The sequence below is a fragment of the Tenrec ecaudatus genome, chromosome 17 (assembly GCF_050624435.1).
Source record: "Tenrec ecaudatus isolate mTenEca1 chromosome 17, mTenEca1.hap1, whole genome shotgun sequence".
Classification (NCBI taxonomy): domain Eukaryota; kingdom Metazoa; phylum Chordata; class Mammalia; order Afrosoricida; family Tenrecidae; genus Tenrec; species Tenrec ecaudatus.
The window spans coordinates 48103971-48129802 of record NC_134546.1 but is presented as its reverse complement, the minus strand read 5'-3'; the positions used below and the strand labels follow the sequence as shown (position 1 = coordinate 48129802).

Genomic DNA, 25832 nt, shown 5'->3' with positions numbered 1-25832 from the left:
ATTTATAAACTATCAAGGGACCAGGGGTGGGATCGGGGAGAGAGGGGGATGGGGGGAAAAAAAGGGAAACCGAGCTGATTCCAGGAACCCAAGTGGAAGGTGAATTATGAGAGTGACGAGTGCAATGAATGTATAAGGGTGCTTTGCTCATTTGATGTATGTACAGATTGTGATAAGAGCCTTATGAGCCCCAATAAAAAGATTTAAAAAAATGATTAGGGCAAAGAATGTACGGATGTGCTTTATACGATTGATGTATGTATATGTATATGTATGGATTGTGATAAGAGTTGTATGAGCCCTGAATAAAATGTAAATAAATAAATAAATTTAAAAAAAAAGAGTTACAAAAAAAAAAAAGAATGGTTGCAGCAGTACATCCACAGGGAGCCGACAGAAATGCAAGCTGGCACAAGGAATATCATTGCTGATGTCATGTGAAGCTTGGCTGAAAGAATACCAAAACGATGTTTGCTTATGTTTGTCTGTTTGTTTCTAATTTTTAAAGACATGTTTATTAACAAGGGAGTTAACATATGCATGGTCTAAGTGTACTGTAGGCTAAAGGAAATCCATCCCTTCTTTCTGCGAGCCAAAGGATTTGCTCTATGTGTACAAACTTCAGTGTCATTTAAAAACTACTGTAATTGAAATGTACGCACTTTCAGAATTTAAGTGACCGTGATCTCTTGTTGCAACATAGGAACAGAAAATCCCTTTGAGAATCATTTTCATGTTGGACAAAAATCCCATTGCTCTGTTCTTAGGATCACTCTGTAGAATCTTCCATGATCCCCATGATATGAGGCAGGCTAGTTTTGACTCAGCCTTTCAGAGATGACATCCTGGCTCTCATGATGTCATCCACAAGGAGAATGTTGGTAGCTGTCAGCGTGCAGGAATGTAGAAGCTATTTCTTCACGCAGTAGTTATTCCATGCACCTGCTTCAGCGGCCACCCTCAGTTCACCCTCGTTCAAGTCCACACCCACAAGCTGACCAGATTCTGAGTGCTGAGTCCAAACTTTTACTAGCATTTCCCGAAGGTCAAAATCGGAGTTCTGAGCAAGAACCTTGGGTATAATGAGCAACGCGTCTGTTTGCTTATGTTTTATTGGTTATACAAAGGCTTTTGTATCATAACAAACTATGGATAACATTGAGAATGGGAATTCCAGATCATTTCAGTGTGCTTATTTAGATCCTGTGCACAGACTAAGAGGCAGTCATTTGAACAGAACAGGGACATACTACATGGTTTAAAATGCAGGAGAAGTGTGTGTCAGGGTGTGTCCTTTCACTGCACATATATAGGGTTGCTATAAGGTTGCTATGTGTCAGAATGGCAACGAGTGTGCATCTGAGTATTCAATATGTATCCTGTAAGAGAGAAAACGGATTCTATTTAGAAAAACATGGCATTAGGGTGGGAGGCATGCTATTAACCTGCAATATGCAGATAAGACAATCCTGCTTTCTGAACATGAGAAAGAATGGAACCAATTGCGGAAGAAGATCAAAGAATGCAGCCTTCCACATGGGTTACAACTCAACATGAAAACATATTAGTGATTATCTCAGATGTGTTATGCCATTGGGCATCACCCTCTTGATTTTTGTTATATGTTGTTATGTTTTTTGATATATGAAACCCAGGATTGATGAGCTGATAGGGACAGCAAGTAGAATAAGAGTTTCTTGGGAGGTGAGTACAGTGGTGATTGTGTTGGGGTCCAAAAGGGAGACGATGTCAAGGAGACCAGGAATGAACTCAACGTTGGCAAACTGAGTATGGCAGCAATTGTACAATACTGTTGGATGTGACCGAACTATGGAATGATGTATGTATTAACTCCAAAATAAATAAGTAAATAAGAAAGCACATATCCTCACAACTGCATCAAAAGACAGTGTGCTAAACAGAGAAAAGCTCGAAGTGATCACGGACTTTCTTTCACAGAAGCAGCCGTCTAGAAAGCAATGTATTGCACTGGACAGATCTGTTCCACAAGACTTGTTTAAAAATACAGTAATGCTAGATGTCATTTTGAAGATTAAGATGTGCCCGACTCAAGCCAGGATGTTTTCAATTGCCTTGTATGCATATGAAAGTTAAACACAGTAGACCACAGAAGAAGTGATGCATTCAAATTCTGGTGTTGGCAAAGAATATTGAAAATACCATGGACTTCCAGAAGAACAAGCAAATATGCCTTAGAAAAAGGGCAGTCAAATGCTCCTTGGAAGTGAGAATAACCGTTGGCATATCAAAAGAGACCAGTCCCAGGAAAAAGACATAGTGTATGGTAACGTAGAGAGTCCGTGAAAAAGAGAAGACCATCAAAGTGATGGATTGACCCAGTGGCTGCAACCATGGGCTCAAGTCAAACAGCCATCGTGCGGCTGGAAAACGTTTACTTCTGTTGTCTATATGGTCACTCTGACTTGGAACTGACCAGATGGCACCTGGAAACAATAAAGACCATCCTCCCCACCCCCCTGCGATGTGATGTGACATAATGCAATCATTCCCATAATAGGACTTTCTACGAGGAGCCAGGAAGTTGTAAAACTAGGGTGGCTTGCAACAGCATTTCATGCAATGACTGAAAGAACATTTTCTTGAGAGAAACGTATCCAATATGACCTTGCTTTTTAGTCTGGGTCTGGATTCTGCATCTAATGCATCAACCTCAAGGTCTTTGGATTTGAACCACTGTCCTCCTACTGACCCACCAACCATCGATTCAGTTGCTTCTGCAGACACAAGCTTGACATGCTGGCCTTGACTTCAAGGGCTGCCTATGCGCCCACACACCTTTCAGTATCCTGCTGATCTTGGGTGCCTTAACCCTTGTAGCTGTGCAAGGCCAAAGAAGCCTCCAGCTGAATGCCAGACTCAAGGATTGGAACTTGCCTGTCTCTACAACCATGTGAGCTACGGTTGATATACATATCACTGGTGTTGCTTTTCTAGAGAGAACCCCAAACCTGGGTGAATTTCCGAGACTTTAACTCCTTATGGAGGAAGAAAGCTGACCTTGTGGTTATCGACCAGTGTGTGGGCATCAAAGGTTAATACTACGATATGCACAATCTGGCAATAGGAGGGATCTATGAGTAGATGCATGGATAGACAATCAGGCTAAATGGATCTGGGAAGGCCCATGGTCATCCACATACGTGTGTGTGTGTGTGTGATATTTGTATATGGATGTTTGCTGTTGCAGTAAGTGGTGAAGTGTGCAGGTGCAAATTTATGAAGATTCTTAAACATAATCAGACATCTTGAAGGAATGAGTGTCTGGAATTGAGTGCTCAGGACCAAGGTTAATTGACATGACAGTGTACAAAGACACATGCTACATTCTACTTGATGAGTCACAAATAGGGTCTTAAAAATCTCATGAGCAGCCATCTAGGGTTCAGCTATTGGTTTCTCCTTGTCTGGAGGAAAGAAAAGTGATTAAAATGTGATATACATGCAAACAATTAGTCTATGGACTAACGAACCATGTGAGTATCAGTCTTTATGAGTCTGAGAGCAAAAGAACTAGATAGTCCCACCTGCCACTACCAACTGCTCAGGTTTTTGATGGGGGCTGGGGGATGTTGGCTAAAACTCAGAGTTACAAAAAAATAACTAGCCTTACTGGTCAGATAGAAACTGATGGAACCTCTGAAACCATGACCCTTAGTCACTTAGGTCGGAAAACAAATTGTCAAACCCCTTCTGGCCAGTCGTCCAAGTGGCTGCTCCCAGAGTACCTGCCCCTCTCTGTGGTGTGCTTGGGAATGTTTCTGACAAAATGGCCTGAGCAGGACTTTCCATAAACTTCTCAGACTTTCTGAAAGCCCAATTAAAAAATTAACCTGATGAATAGCTAGAAATGTCATCTCTTATTTCACAGACCAAGTATTTATTTTTGTAGCCTCTTCAGGACCACACGTTAGAATGCTCAAGGCACAATTTGGAGGAGTAACTTAATTTGGGATGATTTTAGCTTTTCCACAGGCTTCGAATTCCTGCTGGTGGTTGGTAGCATCTATATTGCCAGGACTAATCTCAAAATTGAAAGCGTCCAGTAACCAGCCAACATCAATGATATAGTCACATCCCTTGAAGAGCCTCCACAGTCACCAGGACAACAATGATTTATCTTCACCATGATGAATAATACATTATGATATGATTTAGCCTGGACACTTAGTTTTAAAGATCAAGGAAAACTGGAATAAAAGGCATGGTCACACTCTGAGATCTTTATCAGTCACTGTCTCAGTTACATTTAATTTATTATGAAAAGGTTTAGCTTTCTTTCTACTAATCATGGGTCAGAAAATCTCTTGGTCCCTCTAAGCTTCACAAGATCCCTTTGACTTGTCTTTTTGTAGAAATATAATTGTGTCAATTCATTTTCCTATGAATTTTCCATTATCATTAATAAACACATTTCATAACTAAAGCAGCTGTGGAAATTCATTATAAACCCTAAAATTTCCCGACAAAGGAAACATTCCCAGAAAATTATAAATTGATATTAAAGCAAAGCAATAATGACTCCATATGTAAGTGTTCACTCCACATTTATTTATTCCTTCATTCCTCGGATCAGTAGTTTTATAGAGAGTTCCATGCTGCATCAGTAACATGCTGCGTAACACACCAGTGACAAGACAGATGAGCCCCTGCCCCAACTCCTCCCTTGAGGGCAGTTCACATTCTAATAGGCGAGGTCAATGACAGACTGGAACCAAAAGAATCATGCCAGGAAGTAGGACATGTTACAAAGAAAGAAAAAGCAGAAAACAGGATGGAAATGTCCGGGTGCTTCTCTAAGCAGGTGCCATTGGGCTGAGGCCTGAATGATGCTAGGAAGCTGTGTGGATAACCAGTGGGGATTTTCAGTCATAAGAAATAGCAATCCCAAGCTATGAGTGAATTTGGAAAATAACAAAGAGGCTGCCCAGCTAGGTAGAACCCTGCGGGTAGTGAGAGGCACAGAGACTGTGGGCCCCGATATTTATGGCTTTTGCCCTCATTGTGATCTTGCTGGCTCAGTGGGCTCCATCACCAGCCACTTGACCCTGATCCTTTACTCCACTGACTTTACACCTGCTTTCTTGGGTAGAGATCATCCTCTGCTAGCTCAGCTCTTGAGAGTCCATGGTTGGGGAATTTTGTGAGCTATCCCTCCAAATCTCTAGTCGCCTGTTAAAAAAGTTATCATCTTCGCATGTTATCATCTTCGCTGTGGATAAGTCTGGGTGAGCTGGGAGTGAAACGGTGCCACTGCTCAACCTGCCACACTGCTCACTGAAATATAACCTTAACCATCACAACTGCTAACAGAGTGGACCCTGATGAATGGTATAATAGTCATAGGGGAACGCCAAGCAGAATCCTCCAGGGTTTTGAAGATCAGCTGGGACTCGTGTATATGGGAACACAGCAGGCAGGTAGCAGGAGGTGGGTGGATTCAAAGTTGCTCTTGATTCCTTTTTAAGATGTGTCAGCTGTACCCTCATCACGGACTGTGTACCTTCCCATGAGGTATGGAAAAGGGAGGATGGGAAGCGAGTTGGAGGCCCTAGTGCTCCAGGGTCTGCCATCCAGAGTATCCTTCGGTCCCCACTCCCTCTCGCTGGGCCGTGGTGGCACCTTACTGGCCTGGCGTTGTATCTCTCAGGGCTTCGGTATTTTCTAGAGGTGAAAATGGTAATCAAACTGATCTAGGTTTACTACTCATTTTAAGAATTATTAGTAGCTAAACTGACCAGGGCACCCAGTTGAACATAGGTGACTTAAATCCCAAATGTGTGTCTGCCTTCTCTGGGAATCCCACTAGCATGTCACGGGAACAAACAGAGTAAGCGCAGGGTTGACAGCTAGAAATGTGTCCCCCTAGGGGGAGAGGAAGGCCGATGGAAGAGTGCACTTCCCTTCATGGAAAGAAGGAAGCAGAAGCTTCTGACCTGCAACCGGGAAATCCTGGGAGAACCCGGGAAACCTCTCCTGAGGGAGCAACTGCATGGGAGGGTCTAGTGTAGCTAAGCCTGGAACTTCTCAAGAAAGCCCAGTGATCGAGATTTGATGTGTCCAATTTTCTCCTCAAGCTCTAGATTCATCCTCACAAAGAAGCAACTCCGTCTTGCAGACCCACAGGGGCGGTTCTACTCTGTCCTGTAGGGTTGCTCTGAGTTGGAATCAACTCGATGACAGTGAGGTTTTTGAGAGAGAATAAAATAAAAGTAAAAATTATTGTCTCAAGTCTAAGCATGGTTATTGACAACCCATGCTAAAATCCTTCCTCCCTCAGTTTCACATAATACCTTCCCCTCTCATGTGACATTCACACGTTTGGAAAGATTGCTAATTGACCTACTGACAATTACTTAGTAAGGTATTGCTAGGTGCCCAGTGTTCTTTGCTTTGATTGGTGTTTTCAATAGTCCCTAAAACCATACGTCACTATGCACAATAATCTTCATGGATAACTTTGAAAGCACTAGACTTGCACTGTCATTATGTTTAAGGCCAGAATTGCTATCACTTTTAATCATTTTATCTGGGGCTCATACAACTTTTTTCTTTAATCGCTTTATTGGGGGCTCGTACAACTCATCACAATCCTTACATCCATCCGTTGTGTCAAGCACATTTGTACATTTGTTGCCATCATCATTCTCAAAACATTGGTATCAGCTCCTCATTTCTCCCCACCCCTCCATCCCCCTCCCCCTCCCTCATGAACCCTTGATAATTTAGAAATTATTACTATTTTGTCATATCTTACACTGTCCAACGTCTCCCCTCACCCACTTTTCTGTTGTCTATCACCCAGGGAGGAAGTTATATATAGATCCTTGTAATCGGTTCTCCCTTTCCACCCCACCCTCCCAGTATTGCCATTCTTAGCACTGGTCTGTCCTGGCAGGGGTACCCCCAGTTGTTGTTAGATGCCATGAAGTCAGTTCTTCTAGCCTATTCTGAGTGTGGAAACCCCGCTGAAATCTGCTCACTTTGGGTGACCCTGCTGGCATTTGAAATACTAGTGCCTCAGCTTTCAGCATAACAGCAACACACAAACTACTACACAACACACAAACTACTACAGCACAACAACTGGCAGACAAATGGTGGGAGTGCCCTATGGAGGCCTTTGTAAACTTCTAAAGCACTGCTTCTTCATCGGAGCAGAGTAATTCTTTCCTTCTGTAAACGAAAAGAACCTGGTTTAATACCAACAGGCCCCTCCCACTCAAGGAGGCTGTTTTGGTTTTCTGTAAGAGTGGATTGGGGGCAGTGGTAAAGTGCAGTCTTCTCTTATCTTAGTTGCACCAGCTCCCTGCTTTGCCTGCTTCCCTGATCTCACAGTGGGGTCTCCAGGGTTAGCCTTTACTTCAGTCTTTCTTTGGATATGTCTGTGAAGGTCACACATTCCATTGCAGGTGCCCATTGTTTTCTGTTGTCAAGATCTTTCTTCTCTCAGAAAGGCTGTTGGATCATTAATACAGGGTTTGTAAATGCCTCAGAGGGTTTCATATGAAATTACTGTGACTTCATTTGTAAAGCTTTGCTTTGTTTTCCCCATTGACCCACATGCTGAAACCAATCGGTCGGTTTTCTGTACAGCATGATTTTGAGATCTAAGAACTAATTGGGACATTTTTAGATTTTATTATTTTTTAGAATTAATCATAAACTCAGAAATAACTGATTAAACATTGATTTTGATATTTCTAGCTTGGAGTCACTGAGGAGTTGTTTTATATGATGAGCTGGATTTCCCAGCCTGCTTTAGAATGCTCCCTTCATCTTCCCTGGGTAATCCTTCGCTGAGGAAACTCCCTTTCCATATTAATAGCTACTTTGATCATTTCTGGGGAGCCGTGAAGCAGATGAAGTCATTCCTTGCATGTCTTTGAAGTTTGATAATAGATCAGTCAGTAATGGCCAAGGAACACCACTTAGCTTAGACCCAGTGCTGCCAGAATTAAATACCAAATGCGGTGGGCTTTAAAGAATACAAATCTATTTTTTCATAATTCTGAAAACTGAAATTCCAAATTAAGCTATCAGCCGTGTCAGATAATTTCTTTCTTAGTTTCTGATGTCTGCTGGCGATCCACGGCATTTCTTTCCATCCTCACACATCCTTTGTCTTCCCGTGTGCATGCTCTATGCTTATTCTGAATTTGTTATAACTCAGGAGTGATTAAGTATACCCCACGCTGATAGGACCTCAACTGGCTGATTGTATTGTGTTAGATTACATTATATGTGCTTACATTAACACAGAACCAAACCTATTGACATTCGAATCAATTTAAACATTGTTTTTTTAATTACCCCATGGCAGCAACTGGACAAGAGCTTGAACAACAACCAAGAACCACAGCCTCACCAAGTTGACACATAAAATTAACCATCATACTATTGACACCAAAATCAATGCTCACTAGAGCTCATAATTCTTATATAATCTTTGTGTCGCTGTTCGATTGTTCTGTCATGGCACGAAGTATTAACTGTTAGAGTATTTTTATATGATTCCATGGAAAGAAATAAAGCCACCATCTTCCCGTGCATTTTTACTGGGTTGCCTTGATTAATTGATAAGACTCAGAGACAGAGGAGCCTTTTAGCCTATTCCGTGCAGAACTTCTCCGGAGGTGGGCAGCCTTGGTGAAGGCTGTGAACCATACTGTTCCTACTAGACTCTTTCGGGGACATGGAAACTGTAAGAGAATGACTGAAAAAGGTAAAAAATTAAGTATTTCATCTGAGCTTTGGAATCTAAAGGATAGATGCCTATCCTTAAAAATAGGCACTGTGATGAAGTCAGCTATACGTTGGGCTGCTAAGCACACGGTCAGCAATTTGAAACCACCAGCTGCTCTACCAATCATCACATTGCACCTTAGATGGATGCTCACTGGCTTTTAAGACCCCACTTGCTATTCACCAAAGCAGAGCACAGAGCATTGTCTTTATTGATTATGCTGTGCCAGTTTATCCTGATGTCCTGCAACAGTGTGGTCCTGAACCTCCTAACCAAGGGGCTCTTTTCCTCAAGGTATTTGATAATAGCTAGGAAGTTTTAATAACTTCACCCACGTATCCTTTACTATATTTGTGGATATATTTCCAGCACAATTGTAGAAACCTATTTGTGGCTGTGGTCCCATAGGCCTTCCTAGTCCTCTTCAGGCTGCATGTCTATGGATGCATCCACTCATAGGCTATTGCCATGACTTTTACTTGCAGGACTGTATATGATATGTAAGTAGCATTTACCTTTCTTGCCTTTAACTCTGGTGCTCCTCCAATGTCTTCCTCTCCCTTGGTCACTCCATGCTGACTCTCCTTGGTGTAAACGGCCTTTCCTTCAACCCAGTTCGCATTTTGACAGGCCTTTTGCTTTCTTCCGTGGTTCTTGGAAGAAAGGCCTACTCATTCCTTTGTAAACCTCTCTTTTCATAATAAGTTCATTTTAATTGAAAATCTATTTTCTCTAGATTTTTCCATTTCTTGCTACAGCATTATTTCTAGCATTTTCTTCTCACCTTAAATGCCTTCTTTGTTGTATTTATGCCCCGTGTTACTAGGGGACTAACTCTTTGCCCGATATGTGCATTCAAAGGTTTTTCCTGATTTCCCATTTGGTTAGAGACGTTATCACGTTTGAAAATTGTACCATGGACTATCAGGACAACCAAACAAATGTGTCTGGGAAGGAGCACAGCCAATATGCTCCTTAGAAACAATGATGGCGAGGCATCATCACATGTGTTTTGGGCATGTTATCAGGAGAAACGAATCCCTGGAAAAGGGACAGATTGCTTAGTCATGCAAAAGGGCAATGAGAAAGAGGAAGCCCTTTTGGCAAGATGATTGACAGCGTGGCTGCCCCAATGGACTCAAACATAACAATTGTGAGGAAAGGGCAGGACTGGGCAGTGTTTCATTCTGTTGTACATCGGGTAGCTATGACAGGGACTAACAACAGCACGAACAACAAAAATGTATTTTATCGTTTTAATATAGATTCTCGTGACAGGGCTTATGTCAACTAGACACCTTTGAGTAAGGGTGGGGGCAGAACTCAACCTGTCAATTGCATCCGAGCCGGAGGACCCCTCCTTGGTGTCATAAGCCTTTAGGTATAAAATAAAAAGATGGAGAAGTACCAATTTCTCTTTGGCCCTTTGCTTTCGGCTGGAGCTGGAACTTGCATTTGGTTCCTCAACTGCCTCTTGAGCTGCCTGCTGCAGACTACCAACAGTGGATCCATTCAGTCGACTTCAGACCTCTGCATCAACTAGCCTGTGCTGCCTGCTAGCTCTGTTTCATCATCCTACTTCCCGTTCATCAGCTTCCACATATCAAGAGAAGGCTGCCTTGAGCTGGACAGGACTGACCTGTTTCTACTGGACTGACCTATCTCTACAACCATGTATTCCATGTCTCGACACAAATCTCTTTCTATATAAAACACACGCAAGCATCAGTGGGTTTGCTTTTCTAGAGAACATAACACAATTCTTAGTCAAATATATTTAATGTTTTATATTATAGGACCTTTATAAATAAATAGCCTTTATGCTAGTACCCAGTGTCTTCCTCTGCCTTGGCCACTTTGGCTGACTCCATTTATTATATAATGCCATTCTCTTCGCCCACCTTGCTGAAATGATCATTCTCCAAACAGGAGAAGCTCTGAGTAGTGGTTTTCGACCAGAAGTAAAATAACCTGCAGGTGCCATCCCTGAGGTTGTGCCCTATATTAACATGTTATACCTGTCTTTATGTTGGTTGTTTCATTTTCCTGATAATTTATTTGTTTTATGTTAATTGTTGGTACTGTGCAGTTTTGTCATTTCTATTTTTAACTGCTAATCAATACAATGAAATAAAGTTATTAATTATATTTGCCACATTTATTATAAGCTCTTTGTGACTGTGGGGGTTAGATTCTCTGTCAGCTTGCTTGTACCTGCTGGAAGTCGGGGTGGAGCCCAACCTGCCAATCAGTGCCTGGTGATGCCTCCTTGGGAGTGTGGCCTTTCTGTAAGACAGACACTGGGAACTTCTGTCTTTCTGGCTGTTCACTCTTTCTGCTTCCTTGGATTCTATGTCTGCCTCCAGGGACAGCCCCGAGGACCATGAACTTGGGGAGCTGCTGGCACCAGGCCATGTTCCCACTGACCTTGGATTCATTCTGGCTTCACATTTGTGCATCATCAACCTGTAACCATGTGAGCGTGAAGAGGGCCCTGGCTAGCATCAGACTCATGAACTTGAGCTGGACTGTGTTGGGATGCCTTCCTGATATAAAATTACTTCTTGCTATAAAGTTCTTTCATAGATATATATGTATGCATCCTTTCATCATATTTATTCAGACTGTATGTTGAGCAAATAATCCAAGAACCTGGACTATACGAAGGAGCACTTGGCATCGGGATCAGGATTAGGGAACGTTTCAATAACAACCTTTGATATGCAGGGAATACAACCTTGTTTGCTAAGAGCCAGTAAGACTTGAAAAACTGATGAAGATGAACGACTTGCACCTCAAAGTAAAGAAAAAAAAATCCTCACCACTGAACCAATAGGCAGCACAATAAATGGAGAAAATACTGATGTTGTCACGGATTTCATTTAAGTTGGATCCACAATCGACACTCATGAATGCAGCAGTGAGAAATCAACTGCTGCATGACTTTAGGCAAATATGCAGCCCACGTCCTCTTGAAGATATCAAAAGGGAAAGAGCGCATGCTGAGGACTAAGGTTTACCCAACCTAAGCCAGGACGTTGTCCACGGCCTCGTGCTCGTGCGAACGCTGAAAGCCGAGTAAAGGAGCCTGCAGAAGAATCGAAGCACTTGGATTACAGTGTTGGCAAAGCCTATTGCGGTTGCCATGGACATCCAGAAGAACAAGCACATCCGCCTTGGACAAAGTACAACTGGAAGTTTCCTTAAAAGCAAGGATGGTGCCTCGGTCTCATGTACCCTGGGATTGTTCTCAGGAGAAGAGACAAGTGCCTGGAAAGGGACAGCATGCTGGGTAGAGTAGAGGGGCAATGGAAAAGAGGAAGACCCTCTGGAAAAATGGACAACACCGTGGCAGTGTCAATGGGCTCAAGCATAGGATCCAGTGGGAGAAAGGGGCAAAACTGTAAATGTTTCGTACAGGATTGCTGTGTCAGCAACTATAATTGTAACTGTCACTTCATAGATGTAGGTGTGTGTGTGTGTGTATACACACACACACAGTTATACACACAAACAGGTAAGAGAGAGTGCTTAATTTTTCTCAAGGAAATGGCTCACATGGTTATAGATGCTGTTGAATCTAAGGTTGTGAGTCCAGTGTCAGTCTGGAAGCTTCTCTTGACTTATAGCTACAGGGACGAATGACCCAAGATCAGCAGTTCAGACTGACAGGCTGCAGAAGCTAAGGAATCTAATGCCAAGATAGGCCTGAAGGCCACTGCCTCCAATCCCAAGAACCAAAGGACAAATAATCAGAGCGGAATGAAGGATCCAGAGTTAGCAAAAAGCTAGTGAGCTTTGACAAAATGTCCACATATATTTGGTGCAGGCCATGGCCCAGAGGAATCTCCCTTTCAGTTATCATAGCAGATCTCATCTGGGAGATAAGGACACTACACAGATCTTAGCATGAGGGATGACATCACCATAGTGGCCAAACCAGAGTCAGCATTCACCCAGCCTTAACTATCACAGTGGTTCAAATAATACTAGTGACATTATTACATGGAGGGGGGGAGGAATTAAACATAATAAAATATTTAGCCATTGCAACTAAAATTACCATGGATATCTATAAACAAGTTTTAGCATGGAAATGGGTATTCATTCCTTTGGGACAAATATCTAAGTACACAATCACTGGGTTAGATGGTAATTAAATATTTGGTTTTACAAATAACTGCTAAACTGACACAAATATTTAATCTGGAGGACTAATTGATCTCACAAACCCTATGAACAGAAAAAATTGTCCTCCACGGGGCACTGACAACTTCCACATTAGTGTGGTTTGTACGGGGCCAGAGAATAAGCTGTGTCCACACACACTCATCAGCACACCACAGCAGCAAAGAGTTAAACCAAGGTGTATTTAAACAGAGGGTCCCTTCAGAAGAGATGGAGTGGATGGTCGCCCCTCTCAAGGTGAGGAAGACAGGGCTAGGGAAACACTGCTCGTTTTTAAAGGGTATTTTCAAAAAGGGAGAATTGCAGCTCTGCTGATGGTTGGGCTGCTTTCAAATTACTAGTCCTTGGGTTTCTTACCTATTTCTTTCTAATTTCTCTCAGATGACAATTCTGCATCAGGATGTCTCGATGCGATGGGCTGTGGCAGATACTTTAGGATGACCACTCTGCCTGACTGCGGAGTTGAGTCATTTACCAGCCTTGTTTTTTCCTGGGACTGTGGTGTATTGTCCTGGTCTGCAGAATCCCCACCCCCTTAGTAAGCAGAATATTCATTTCTAGTAAGCAGAGCTCACTCCCTTAGCAGACAGAAGTCTCTGTCCCATCCCTGTCACCCCCCGAAGAGAAAAGACCTCTGAGTTCCTTCAGGGTAGTGGACACGAAGACCAAGCTGGCTACTTCCTGCTGACAGTGGGAAGGCGTGAATTGAGTTTGCTCTCTTCCTGACCCTACTCCTAAATTCTCTGCCTGCAGAGAAAAAGCAATTATAATCGCAGATTAGTCTCTTGTGTGGAGATTGAAAGAGGACATTGCCTTCTGGTTGTTAACTTTGAACTGTGGCTGTGTTTTTGATCCACCACTGTAGTCAGGATGACCTGAAAAGACGAAACTGGACAAATAATTAGCAGGAGGAATCTCCTGCACTGGGGAGAAGTGTTCCCCAAAGGAAATACTAAGGCTGCTTTGTCCAGGGCCTCAGCGAATGATGAATGACACAGGGCATCAGGGGGCGCTCTTGAACTGGCTTCCTCAAAGGTTGGTTGCGCTTTGTGCTGTCTGAGATGCTGGAGCAGCACCGTGTGAAAGTGCGATAAGGGCACCGATTGGTACAGAGACCTAAACCACCAGTGACCATGAAAAGAATAGCAGTGAGGGATCAGTAATAATACTAATAATAAATAATAGCAGCAAGAAAGGAAATAACCATTTCAAAGATTCTAGGAAAGATCCTTACAGTGACTGCTGTTGTTGGAAGATGGCGTCTAGGCTCTTGAGTTATGGTGTAGCTTTGTCATCGACTCTTGGCTGCTTTGTGTAGACACAACTTTCTTCCTGTAGGGTAATACAAAGTCCTCTGGGCTCAGCTGTTAACGTGTCCAGACAGCAGTTTTGCAAGACCACTGCTGTTCAGGAATTAGCCTGAGTGTGAAGATTCTGTGCGATCCTGGTCTCGTTCTTGAGAAAGGGTTGATACGCAGGCAGAGACGTACCTAATCCTCCTGTGCTTAGGCCTTCATTGGTTAAAAGCCACAGGACATGCTGTAAAGTACCAACTAGTGGGCCAATGAGAGGGAAATTTCTCTGACTGTGGGGTTAGTGAGATGTCAGGGATTTGAAACGCTAGACTGCATATGCCTATCCAATTCACTGGAAAGCAAAAATATGTGTTCAATCCATAGAGAAAGAAATACCACTCTTCATTTAGGCAGATGCCGAAATCAAGTGCATCTCCCCCCTTCCCCAACACACACACACACACACACACACACACACACACACACACATGCATTTTCTCCCAACCGGAGTAATCTTGCTATCAACATTCTGGTCAATGGTTGCATAGGTCCTTCAGAATTGGGATGTGTATCTCAGTGGGATTTTCCACATGCATCAGGAATTCTGTAATGTCTACGCAGACTAGAGAGGGATTCTGTACTTGTGAGCTGTAAACACTGATTTTTCAGAGTATTCTTGTGGTTTTAACTGTGTTAAAAGTATTTGGAAATACTTTTCCAGGAGATGGAAAATAGCAAGCCACGAGCTCTGCCCTGTAGGATGACCCTGACAGAATGTGGAGTTCTTTTCAGCAGTGCCTGTTCAGAGATAAATAGAGACCCTATGTATCAGAAGAGGTGCCTCATTGTTTTTATTATTTGCCTAGGTATCACTTGTGTGGCAGGTTCTGGCTTGTTCCGGTGATTGCTATTGAGGTTCAGTGTTTCAGTGAAGTTACACAGGGCCTCTGGGCAGTGCCTATTGTAATGTCTGAATCACCTGTTCTGGTGAAGCAAGCAAACAGGAACAAGAACGTGTTCCGTTAAACGTGCAATGTCTGGAGTGTCCCCGTGTAGGGAAAAGACTAGGGCTTGGGCGGGAATTAAGTGTATCGCTAGCGCCATATTAAATATTGGATTCCCTTTCCTTACTTGGTGCCTTTTGTCTGGTCCACCCAGTTAATGGACAGGGGCCTCTAAGCTTTTAGTGGGAGAGAAGGTAATCATCCTTCTATTTTAGGGTGGGCACAAAGAAGACCCATATTGCCTAGTCACCATTGACAGGTTACCATGCTGGTGCAGTCGTTAAACATTTGACTGTGAACCAAAAGGTTTACAGTTTAAACAAGCTGCTCCATAAGAGACAAAGATTGCACAAAAAGACTCCATAAAGATTGCAGAACCCAAGAGTGCATGGAGTCTTAAATAGGTGCAGTGGCTGTCTTAGATGTAGCTACTGACATCTTCTAGTTCGGAGATGCGAGAAAGAGGAAACCAAAGACTCAACGAAGAAACGGCGGGACAAATAGAGTGCATGAACTGTGGTCTCACCTACCGTGACACTTAAAGAAACCTATGGTGGCTGGCTGCCACTGAGACCTCGCTAGTCAGGGCCACGGTCGATTGACCTTGACAGAATGGGAGGAAAATATGGAAGAAGAGAATGCTAAATTCCTGGGCACATAAAAACACAAAGAGGCTTGAACCCAAACCAACCTGAGATAATTTGGTAGCTAAATAGAGCATTAGCTCAAAAAATAATATCACCTTTAAGTACTGTGCTTCCTTTAAAAAATCACCTACATCAGACCGAATGATCAGAAATGATTTTAAAAGAAAGATAAGAAAGTAAGAGATCAGGGAAATCAGATTAATGGAAACAAAATGACCAGAAAATAAATAATGGGAATGATCGTGCATTGTGAAGGATGCAACCACTATCACTGAACAACTTATGCAGAAATTGTTGAATGGGAACCTGAATTGCTGGGTAAACCTAAAACGAAACACAATCGTATATTGTTACCAAAAATACGGCAAATTGTATAGATAATAAAGAGAAAATAAGAACCTATCGAAAAAACACTAAGAAAATTTGCATGTGTTATTCAGTCCAGCCCAGGAAAGATCCATGCAAAGGGTACCGGTAGATAAAGGGTATGGAAATACCTGTCTCGAATGGAGGAGCCCTACTGGGGTAGTAGATTATGCATTGAGGTGCTAACCGCAGGGTGACTAGTTTGAAACCACCAACTGGGAGAAAGCGTAGGGTGTTGGCTCCCACGAAGAGTTAGAGCATTGAAAACCTACACGGGCAGTTACAATAGTTAAGAAACAAATTAGAGTCCTCTAGAGTCACTATGTCCTCTAGAGTCACTATGAGTTAGAGTTGATTCAACAGCAATGAATGAGTTTTAATAGCTCACATGTGATTGGAGAAGCTTCCGTCTCAGACAAGCACCAAGCACAGGGAGCCAGCTCCTTAGGTGAACCTACTTTTTCTCCACCCTACTTTGCTGCATCAACCCACCCCAGAAGGTTATCCAGCATCACACTTGACAATAGTAAATTTAGTGAAAGGTCATTATTATAGTCATAAATGATCATTAGTTGTCTGAAAAATTTGTTCATTAAGTTATCCAATGTAAAACATTTACCATTAGTATTGAAAAGTAGATCATGTATTGGGCTAAGGAAAATAATTTGTTTCATATTACGTATGCAACGTTGAAGAAAATTTTAATATATTTTACTGATTTTCTTTCTATGATTTTTATATTTTGGATTTCATATTTTAAATCCAAGGTAGCTCTTCCCAGGACTAATAACTCTCTCTTCTTAACTATTGTAATAATTTTTCATTTCTTCAATTAATTGCTCTTTAAGATATTTTAACTGATTGTTTCTATTTGCTCAGCATTTATTGAATGTCTACAACTCATGGGCATTGTGTTCACTATGAAAAAATATGGTAGCTTTCCTCAGGGGTCCCGCTGGACAGATGGGAACCCAAACAACTACCGCTTGATACAGTTAGTCTTCACTCGAGCGGGAGTGGCCTGGCCAGAGAGAGGCAAGCAGATGTGATAGGGAGACAGGCTGCTTCAAGGAGGAGTCGGAGCTGAGTCTTGAGGGATCTGTAGGGGGTTGACACGCAGTGGGACAGGAGATGAGTCTTGAGGGATTTGTAGGGGGTTGACACACAGTGGGACAGGAGATGAGTCTTGAGGTATCTGTAGGGGGTTGATGACACACAGTGGGACAGGAGTTGAGTCTTGAGGGATCTGTAGGGGTTGATGACACACAGTGGGACAGGAAATCTCCTTCTGAAGCAAAACGCTCTGATGACTCTTCTCCATGCAAAGTCAATGATTGACTTTCAGCTTATTTCCTTCTATCGCCTTCCGTATTTCTCTGTAATATGTAGATTTCTCAAGATTTCTTTTTTTATTAATTGCTATTAAAATAGTTCCCAATTGTGTTTTTTCATAAGTACTGTTAATAGAAATAGTTTTTATTTTATTATGAAAAGATGAACATAGACATCGCCATCCACTCTTAACTAAGTAGCACAAATGTCCCGATGGAGGCAGAATGCCATTTTAATTGTGAGCTCTGTCTGTGTTCCTCTATCTAGATTAAGTTCGACAGTGTCGAGGTGTGCGTCTGCTGTGAAATGCAGCATCACTCATCTGGCTGCAGCAACCTTGGGGAGACATTGAAGCTGAACCCTCTGCAGGAGGACTGCAACTCCGCAAGACTGACATTGAAGGTGCGGCCATGGGCGCTACTTGGTCCAGGCAACTCATCCATGTGCAGCAGACACTTTAGGGAGAATTATTAGGAGGCATGCTCTTCTCTCTTTAGGCTCAATACAAGAGGAAATATCCTTCCCAAGAGGAACGTGAAATATTACAGATTTTCGTTTGGTGGCTGTTTTTTCTAGACTTGTTTTACATTTTTACCACGTCATTTTCATGCCTCTGATATATGTTGATGTGATTCATTCAACTGCTCTTAACCTTTTGCCATTATAACATTGGGGACCAAAAGCATATTTATTTATTTTATCAGACCTTCAGAGAAAATAATTTTATAATCTCCCATGGAAACTCACCCTAGAGCATAGCATCTTAATAGGAAATTATTCATTGTACTCCTTTATTTTAATTCATACTGTAAGGCAGGAGTCTTCAAACTTTTTAAACAGGGGGCCAGTTCACTGTTCCTCAGACCCGTGGGAGGGCTGGGCTATAGTTTAAAAAAAACTATGAACAAATTCCTATGCACACCGTACATATCTTATTTTGAAGTAAAAAAACAAACAGGGAAAAAACACTCAGCAGGTCGGATAAATGTCCTCTGCGGGCCACATGCCTGCTGTAAGTTTTCCTAAAAATTGAAGTCTACTGCTTAAAATGCATATAAGCCATGAACCACTTCTCAAAACTTTTCAAAATATGCGATCTCAAGAGAACCTTGGCTAGAGGCCTATGTAAATAATTTTTAAAATGTAGGGGACTCGAGGTAAAGTTTCCTAAAGAAATGTTCATAGGCCTACTCTTACTCCTCTAGAAAAATGAACAAGTTCATTGTCATGATGGAAAAACAGTGGAATCATACCAAGATCATTTTCCAGCTTATTAATTTTTTTCATAATAAGGCCGTAGGATCATCCTATGTCATTTGAGAAAATTTATCAAGCTGACACTTTTGAGCATGGTTTATATACCATGATACTATAGGGCCTGCACTGAACACAGGGCCAGAGACCTTCTGTGGCCTGTCCCAGCTGTTCTTGCATGGGCGTAGGTGACCACTGATCACTGTGATGGCTCATTCTGATAGTCCCCAAGGAGGTTCCACAAAAGTAGTACATTTGTAATGAATTGATCCACACCCACTCTGTGGGAGAATGATGCAGCCGTCTACGCCCATAAAGATTTATGGCCAAAGAAACACTGAGGAGCACTCTGTTCTACAGGGTCTTCCAGAGTCAGAATCGACTTGATCGCAGTAGGTCTGACAGAAGGTTTTATAAGTCCAAATACAAAATTTATAATACTAAATTTCAATATAGAATTCTAAATGCAAAATTTATAATAAAGAATACTAATGTTTTATAGAAATAGTGCTGAGATTTTGATTGTTTGCTTTAAGTCTATAGGTAAATGTGGAGAGAAGTGAGTTTTGAATAGCAAAGCCCTCTATTTGAAAGTTCTTTGGTTTCAGCAGTGTTTTGTTTTAGTTTTCATCAATGAACAATATTCGACTCTTGAATGTCGAACCATCCTTGTATTCCTAGGATAAACCCCATTTGGTCTTTTTTTTTTTTTAACTGTGTAGAGTTTATTGAAGATATTAAGCCCACTGAAAATATTCTTCATTTCTATAGCTATATTTTTATCTCTAACATTTTAACTTCATTCTTCCTTATAGCTCTCCAAACCAAACCAAACTCACTGCCATCAAGTCACTGCTGACTCATAGTGACCCCACGTGTGTGTTTCTGAGATTGTAACTGTTTGCAGGTGTGAAAAGCCCTCTCCCGCATCCAGGACTCTTGATAAATATTTTTCTGGTTTTCCTTAAGGTTTTATAGATGATGTATCACTTTCTTTTGGCAGTGAAGATTTTTATAAGAAAAATATTTAAGTCAGTCTAACCTTTTCTTTCTTTTCAATGTTAATTGTCATTAATCAGGTGAAAATATGTCTAGCTTCTTAGCTTCCCCTTCTATAGTTAAGAATCTATTTTCTAGAGACTTTGTTGTTGCTTAGGGGCAGTGAGTAGAAATTATACATGTAATTTCCTAACTGTAGCATGCATCTGTGGTTTGAGCTTCTTCAGCGCACTCTCTCTGTCTCAATAATTGAAAATTTCTACTCCTAGAGGATGGCTACATCCCAAACCTGGGCACCTAATTGAACAAAAACCCCTATGGTTAACCCACACTACATAGATAGTGTGAGGGAGAAATAAACGTCTATTATCTGAAGCTCCTGGGATTTGGGGGATAGCCATTACATAACCGACCTAATCCATTCCATGTTTTCATCCAGATTCCAATAATATTCTTCAACCATCAAATCTATTAACTTCATTTCACATCAATCAATTATAATACTTTGTTCCATTTTACTCAACGTATTCTTTCAACCTATGATTTTCTTCTTGTTTTATAGCATACTTGAACACTACATTTGATTTTTTTCTCTACTTTATATGCATTTATTTGCCCAATTTTACCTGTTTATCATAGCTGTCATTTTTCTCTTAAACTTTTAAACTCTTTCATTTTATTTTATTAATTTTTTTCTAAAACCACTCTTTCCAGCTGTTATTTTTCTGGAACTCTCAGCTGAATTTTAGCAGCTAACTTTCTAATATTCTTTTCCCATATGTTATTCCTCGAGTCCTGATCCCTCTGCCTTTAGCCCTTACATCACAGCTGCCCGGCCTTCTACTTACACACAGTGTCACCTACAGATGCTTCAATTTAATTAATTTTAGTGGAATTCACAGTGTGTTTTATACATTCCTTGCAGCTCTCTCTGAGATATATGAATAACTCAAGGTGCTAAAATGAATTCCTCACCATAAAACACTAATTCTAATAATAGACTTTAGCTAAGTTAAAGTTTTACATTTCCTTCACACAAGTACAGCTAGTTCTTCCTCTGAGATTAACAAGGGTTTACGTGCTACTTTCTATGTGCTAGATGACCTAGTTTCTTCATAACTATTGGGTACAATAATTTTTCATAGAATCATTATTCTTTAAAAATTCTTATAGCTAAACTGTGCTTGATGACGTCTCCTAAAGTAAAAGGGTCTCCAGAGGGGAGTTGATATGGCTTCTCAGGTATTGCTAAAAACACGGGCATCAGGAAAGAGAGTGACTATTCTGTGAAAAGGCAGCTCCACTCTTCCGTGCAGAGGTCTGTGGGAGCTGATGCCTAGCGACTCCAACTTACCATTATTAGCTTGAATGCATCTGTCTTGTGTCAGTCTCCTGGTTCCTGCCAGGAGACAGGTGCACTGCTATTGCTCTTACTACTGCTGTGCTGCCGTCTATCACTGTCTCCCTGTACTCCTAGCAGACGGTACATTTGGCCAATTCTCTTGTTAGGGTTACTCCAACCTTATCACATACACCCTCTTCCACAAGGCGCTCTTGCACCTTATCGGCATACCCCATCCAATCACAGCACATAAAAGGCTCAAGCCTACTGCTGTCAGGTTGATTTTCACTTGTGATCCTACAGGACAGAGTAGAATTGTTCCATGGGGTTTCTTTCCTTTCTTTTTTTTCTTTTACATTTTTTAAGGGCTCTTACATTTATACTTAAAATCCATAGGTCCATTAATCCATAGGTCCATTAGTTGTACAATTGTTATGCAAATCTTTACTGAAAGCAACCGCCTCATCTCTCTCTGATGGAGTGACTGTTGAGATCAAACCACCAGTGCTGGTGAGCAGAATGATGCTTATTCCATTGCACCAGGAGGACTCCTTAGGCATGGTTAGAAGGGCCATTTATTTTACCCTCCTCAAAAAGTGGTGCTGGAAAAAAATGGATAGCTACCTGCAGAAAAATGAAGCGAGACCCTTACCTCACTCCCTGCACAAGAATAAACTCAAGGTGGATCACAGACCTCGAGGTAAAACCCCAAACTATTAGGGCCATCAGTGAGGGAATTGGGACCAACCTGAGAACTTTGGCACAGGGAATATATAGGCTATCAGAAATAGGGAAGGACACAAACACAGAGGAGGCACCAATTGACAAGTGGGATATACTGAAGATAAAACACCTGTGTACATAGAAAGAATTCACCAAGAGAGTAATAAGAGAGCCCATGGATTGGAAAAACATCTTTAGCAATGACACATCAGACAAAGGCCTTATCACTAAAATCTACAATCCTCTGCTAACTTCCAAAAAGAAAAACACTAATTGCCACTGAGGAGTTAGGCAAAGGACCTGAACAGAAATTTCACAGGGGCAGAAATCTGAATGGCCAATAAACATATGAGAAAATGTTCCTGATCACTAGCCATAAGAGAAATCCAAATTAAAACAACAATCAGATACCACTTAACACCCTCAAAGATAGCCCAATTCACAAAGTCAGAAAGCAACAAGTGTTGGAGGGGCTGTGGTGAGATAGAAACTCTCATCCACTGCTGGTGGACCTGTAGGTAAGTACAGTCACTATGGAAATTGATCTGACGATATCTAAAAGAGATGGAAATTGAGCTACCATATGACCCAGCAAACCCCCTACTGGGCATATACCCAGAAAATGCAAGAAACAAACCATGGCCAGACATCTGTGCTCCAATGTTCATCTCGGCACAGTTCACAATTGCAAGGAGTTAGAAACAACTCAAATTTCCATCAACAGATGAACGGATTAAAGAACTGTGTACATACATACAATGGAGTACTATGTACGCATCCCTAAAAAACAGTGATGAACTCATGAAGCACATTGCCACATGGGAAGAACTGGAGGAAGCGAAGTAAGCCAACCACAAAAGAACAAGTACAACATGAGTCCGCTGAGGTGAGCTTAAAACTGCAAAAGGGGCATAGGAAAAAAGCTACTGTACACAGACATTCCAGGGGTGAAGTCCAGGTAGTATGGCAGGGGCCAGACAAAATCCAGGGATACATATGGGAGCCAACTAAAAAGGAGTGGGGGTAAGGAAAAAAATAAGAAAGAAATGAGGAGCGGGTGAACAGGGCACTAAACCACCCAAGGGGAGGGTATTGTTTATATCTCCACAGGGAAAGAGGTACCAGACTTGAACCTGCTGCTCCAAGATGTGAATGCAGCATACCGACATGAAGCAGGGAACCCATAGAGAGGTCTGAGGGACCCGCCCAAATCCCCACTACGTGGACAGCCCCCTCCCCACAGAAGAACAGCTCAGGGAGAGGGACGTGTCTGATCAGAGCACACAGGAACAAATGAAGGGGGAGGAAGAGAGAGTAGAACACTTCCTGGCCCACCAAGCCCTGAGGACAATATTCCTGCTCAGAGCAGCCAAAGCACAGAGAGGGCCATAGGGCCGGCTCTACTATAAGACATGACGTCCCTCAGCAAAGAGGGGCAACACTGGAGACACAGTGTAGGAATTTCGCCCGATCTGACTCCACCACACTGAGGTGAAACACTAAGGGGAACGGAGAAACAAAGTCCCTAGGGAATACCAAAAATAGGCTTTGAGGCCAGGGCTTGACACCCCATCAGACTCCACTAGAAAACACTCCTAAAGGTCAACAAACAGACTGAACTATTTACAGGCTTTCCTTTTTTTGTTGTTGTCATTTTTTGTTGTTGATTTGTTTTCTTTTGTTACTTTGTTTTGCTATCTTGTGTTTGTGCATATTGTTATCTCTGCAGGTCTATCTAGATAAGATAGGTGAGATAAACAATCTGGAGGAGATAACAACGGGACCAGTGGTTCCAGGGGAACATGGGAGAGGGGAGGTGGGCGAAAGGAAGTGGGTGTTAACAAACCCAGGAATAAGGGAACAACAAGTGATCCAAAATAGATGGCGTGGAGGGTGTAGGAGGCCTGGTAGGATCAAGGGCAATGTAACTGAGGGGAATTTCTGAAACCCAAATGAAGGCTGAGCCTAATAGTGGGACAAGAGGAAAGTAAAAGGAAAATGAGGAAAGAACTAGGAGACAAAGGGCATTTATAGAGGTCTAAATACAGGCATGTACATGTATTTATATTAATATATTTACAGATGTTAATAATACTGTTTAAAAGGGCAGGGGGGCTGGAGACTATAGGTAATGATATGAGGAGCTATATGCACACTCATGTTCATAGCAGCATTTTTCACAATGAAAGAAGTAGGAAACAACTTAAATGTCCCTGAGTGGAAGAATGGATACCTAAACTTTTGTACGTACACACAATGCAATAGTATGCATAATTAAAGAGTAATCACAAAGCTGTAAAACACCTCATGAATGAATGGATTTAGAAAACATTATGCCGAGTGAAATTAGTCAATAACAACGGGTTAAATATTGTATGAGAACATTCTTACAAAAGAAAATATCAAAATAAAGCTTTGTAAAAGAAAGAGAATTGTATGATTACCAGAGTGAACAGGAAGGTGAGGGAAGGGAAAGCAATGGCCTCTAGGATGTTGTTTGTAGGCACCATCAAGCTGGTTCTGACCCATAGAGACCCAATGCATAGCAAAAGAGACATGGCCCAGCCCTGGGCCATCCGCACAATTGTTCCGACGCTGGAGCTCATGGTTGCAGCCATGGTGTCGGTCCATCTCACGGAGGGCCTTCCTGTTTTTCATTGACCGCCTTCTTTACCAAACATTGACCGCCTTCTTTACCAAACAGTATATCCTGCTCCAGGAACTGGTCTCTCCTGACAATGTGTTCAAAGTATGTAAGACTAAGTGTTGCCATCCTGGTCTCTAGGGAGCACTCTGGCCCTACTTCTTCCAAGACAGATCAGTTTGTCCTTTAACAAGCCCATGGTAGCTCTGGACTTGAAAATGTTCTTCATTTCTTTCAGACTGATCAATGCTGCTCATGTTCTCACGTTCAGGTTTCCTATCTGCAGGCCGTCTTTATACATTTCATGACAATACTATAATCATTGTCGTGGCTAACAAAATTCCCTACAGCCACTTGACACACGCAGGTCGTAGATGAGATGGCCAAATGAGAAGGTAAGAAAGATAACTGACCGTTGATACAGGAACATAATGTCTTGCAGGAGAAACTACTCAGAGGAGGAATAAGGACATGAAGTGCTATTTCTCATTTGGGCCCAGCTCGCCTGCTCTGCATCACTTTTTGTGATTGCTTTCCATGTACCTTTCGAGTCGATCACATAGTTTTGTTCCCCATTCCACCCCATTTCCAATGGATCCAGTGAGGCAGATTTTATTATTCATTTTCAGAGATGAGGAAACAAAGGCCTAAAATGAGCTGTGGCTTCATTGAAGTCTTGTAACTGATGGTAGACACCCCACCAAACAAGCAAACAAACAAACCCAAGTCACCGCCATCGAGTGGATGCCGACTCACTGCAGCCCTACCGGACAGGTGTAACTGCCCCTGGGGGTTTCTGGGATTGAACTTTAATTTTTTCTTTTTGAAATCATTTTATTGGGGGCACGTACAACTCTTATCACAATCCATCCATCCAATGTGTCGAGCACATTTGTACATTTGTTGCCATCATCAGGCTCAAAACATTTGCTTTCTACTTGAGCCCTTGGTCTCATTTTTCCCCTGCAATGTTTTATGGAACTAGAAAACCTACTCTTTGTCCCAGTCGATTTCAAGGTCTGTGTGTAATGCCACATCCATCAACATGATCGATTTAGTTCGGAGAGAGAAGTACTGTGGAGCCTGAGGACTCAGTGAACCAGTGGGCAGCTTAGGTTCTTTTCAAACACAGGATGTGTTCAACAGATTATTTCCTTCTTAGTTCTTGGCACATCTGACGCTGCCACTTTATCTTTAAAAGGGGGGGGGAAGGGATTAGAAGCTATTTCTACATACAAAAAAGCATGAGAATA

At 42.0% G+C, this 25832-nt stretch overlaps 1 protein-coding gene across 1 annotated transcript in view; it reads left to right on the top strand.

Moving 5' to 3' along the window:
- Positions 1-25832, top strand: part of ENTREP2 (endosomal transmembrane epsin interactor 2) — a 133611-nt gene that overhangs the window by 57747 nt on the left and 50032 nt on the right. Inside the window, exon 4 of the mRNA XM_075535551.1 lies at positions 17885-18019. Coding sequence (XP_075391666.1) covers positions 17885-18019 — 135 coding nt within the window. The remainder of the gene's footprint in view (positions 1-17884; positions 18020-25832) is intronic.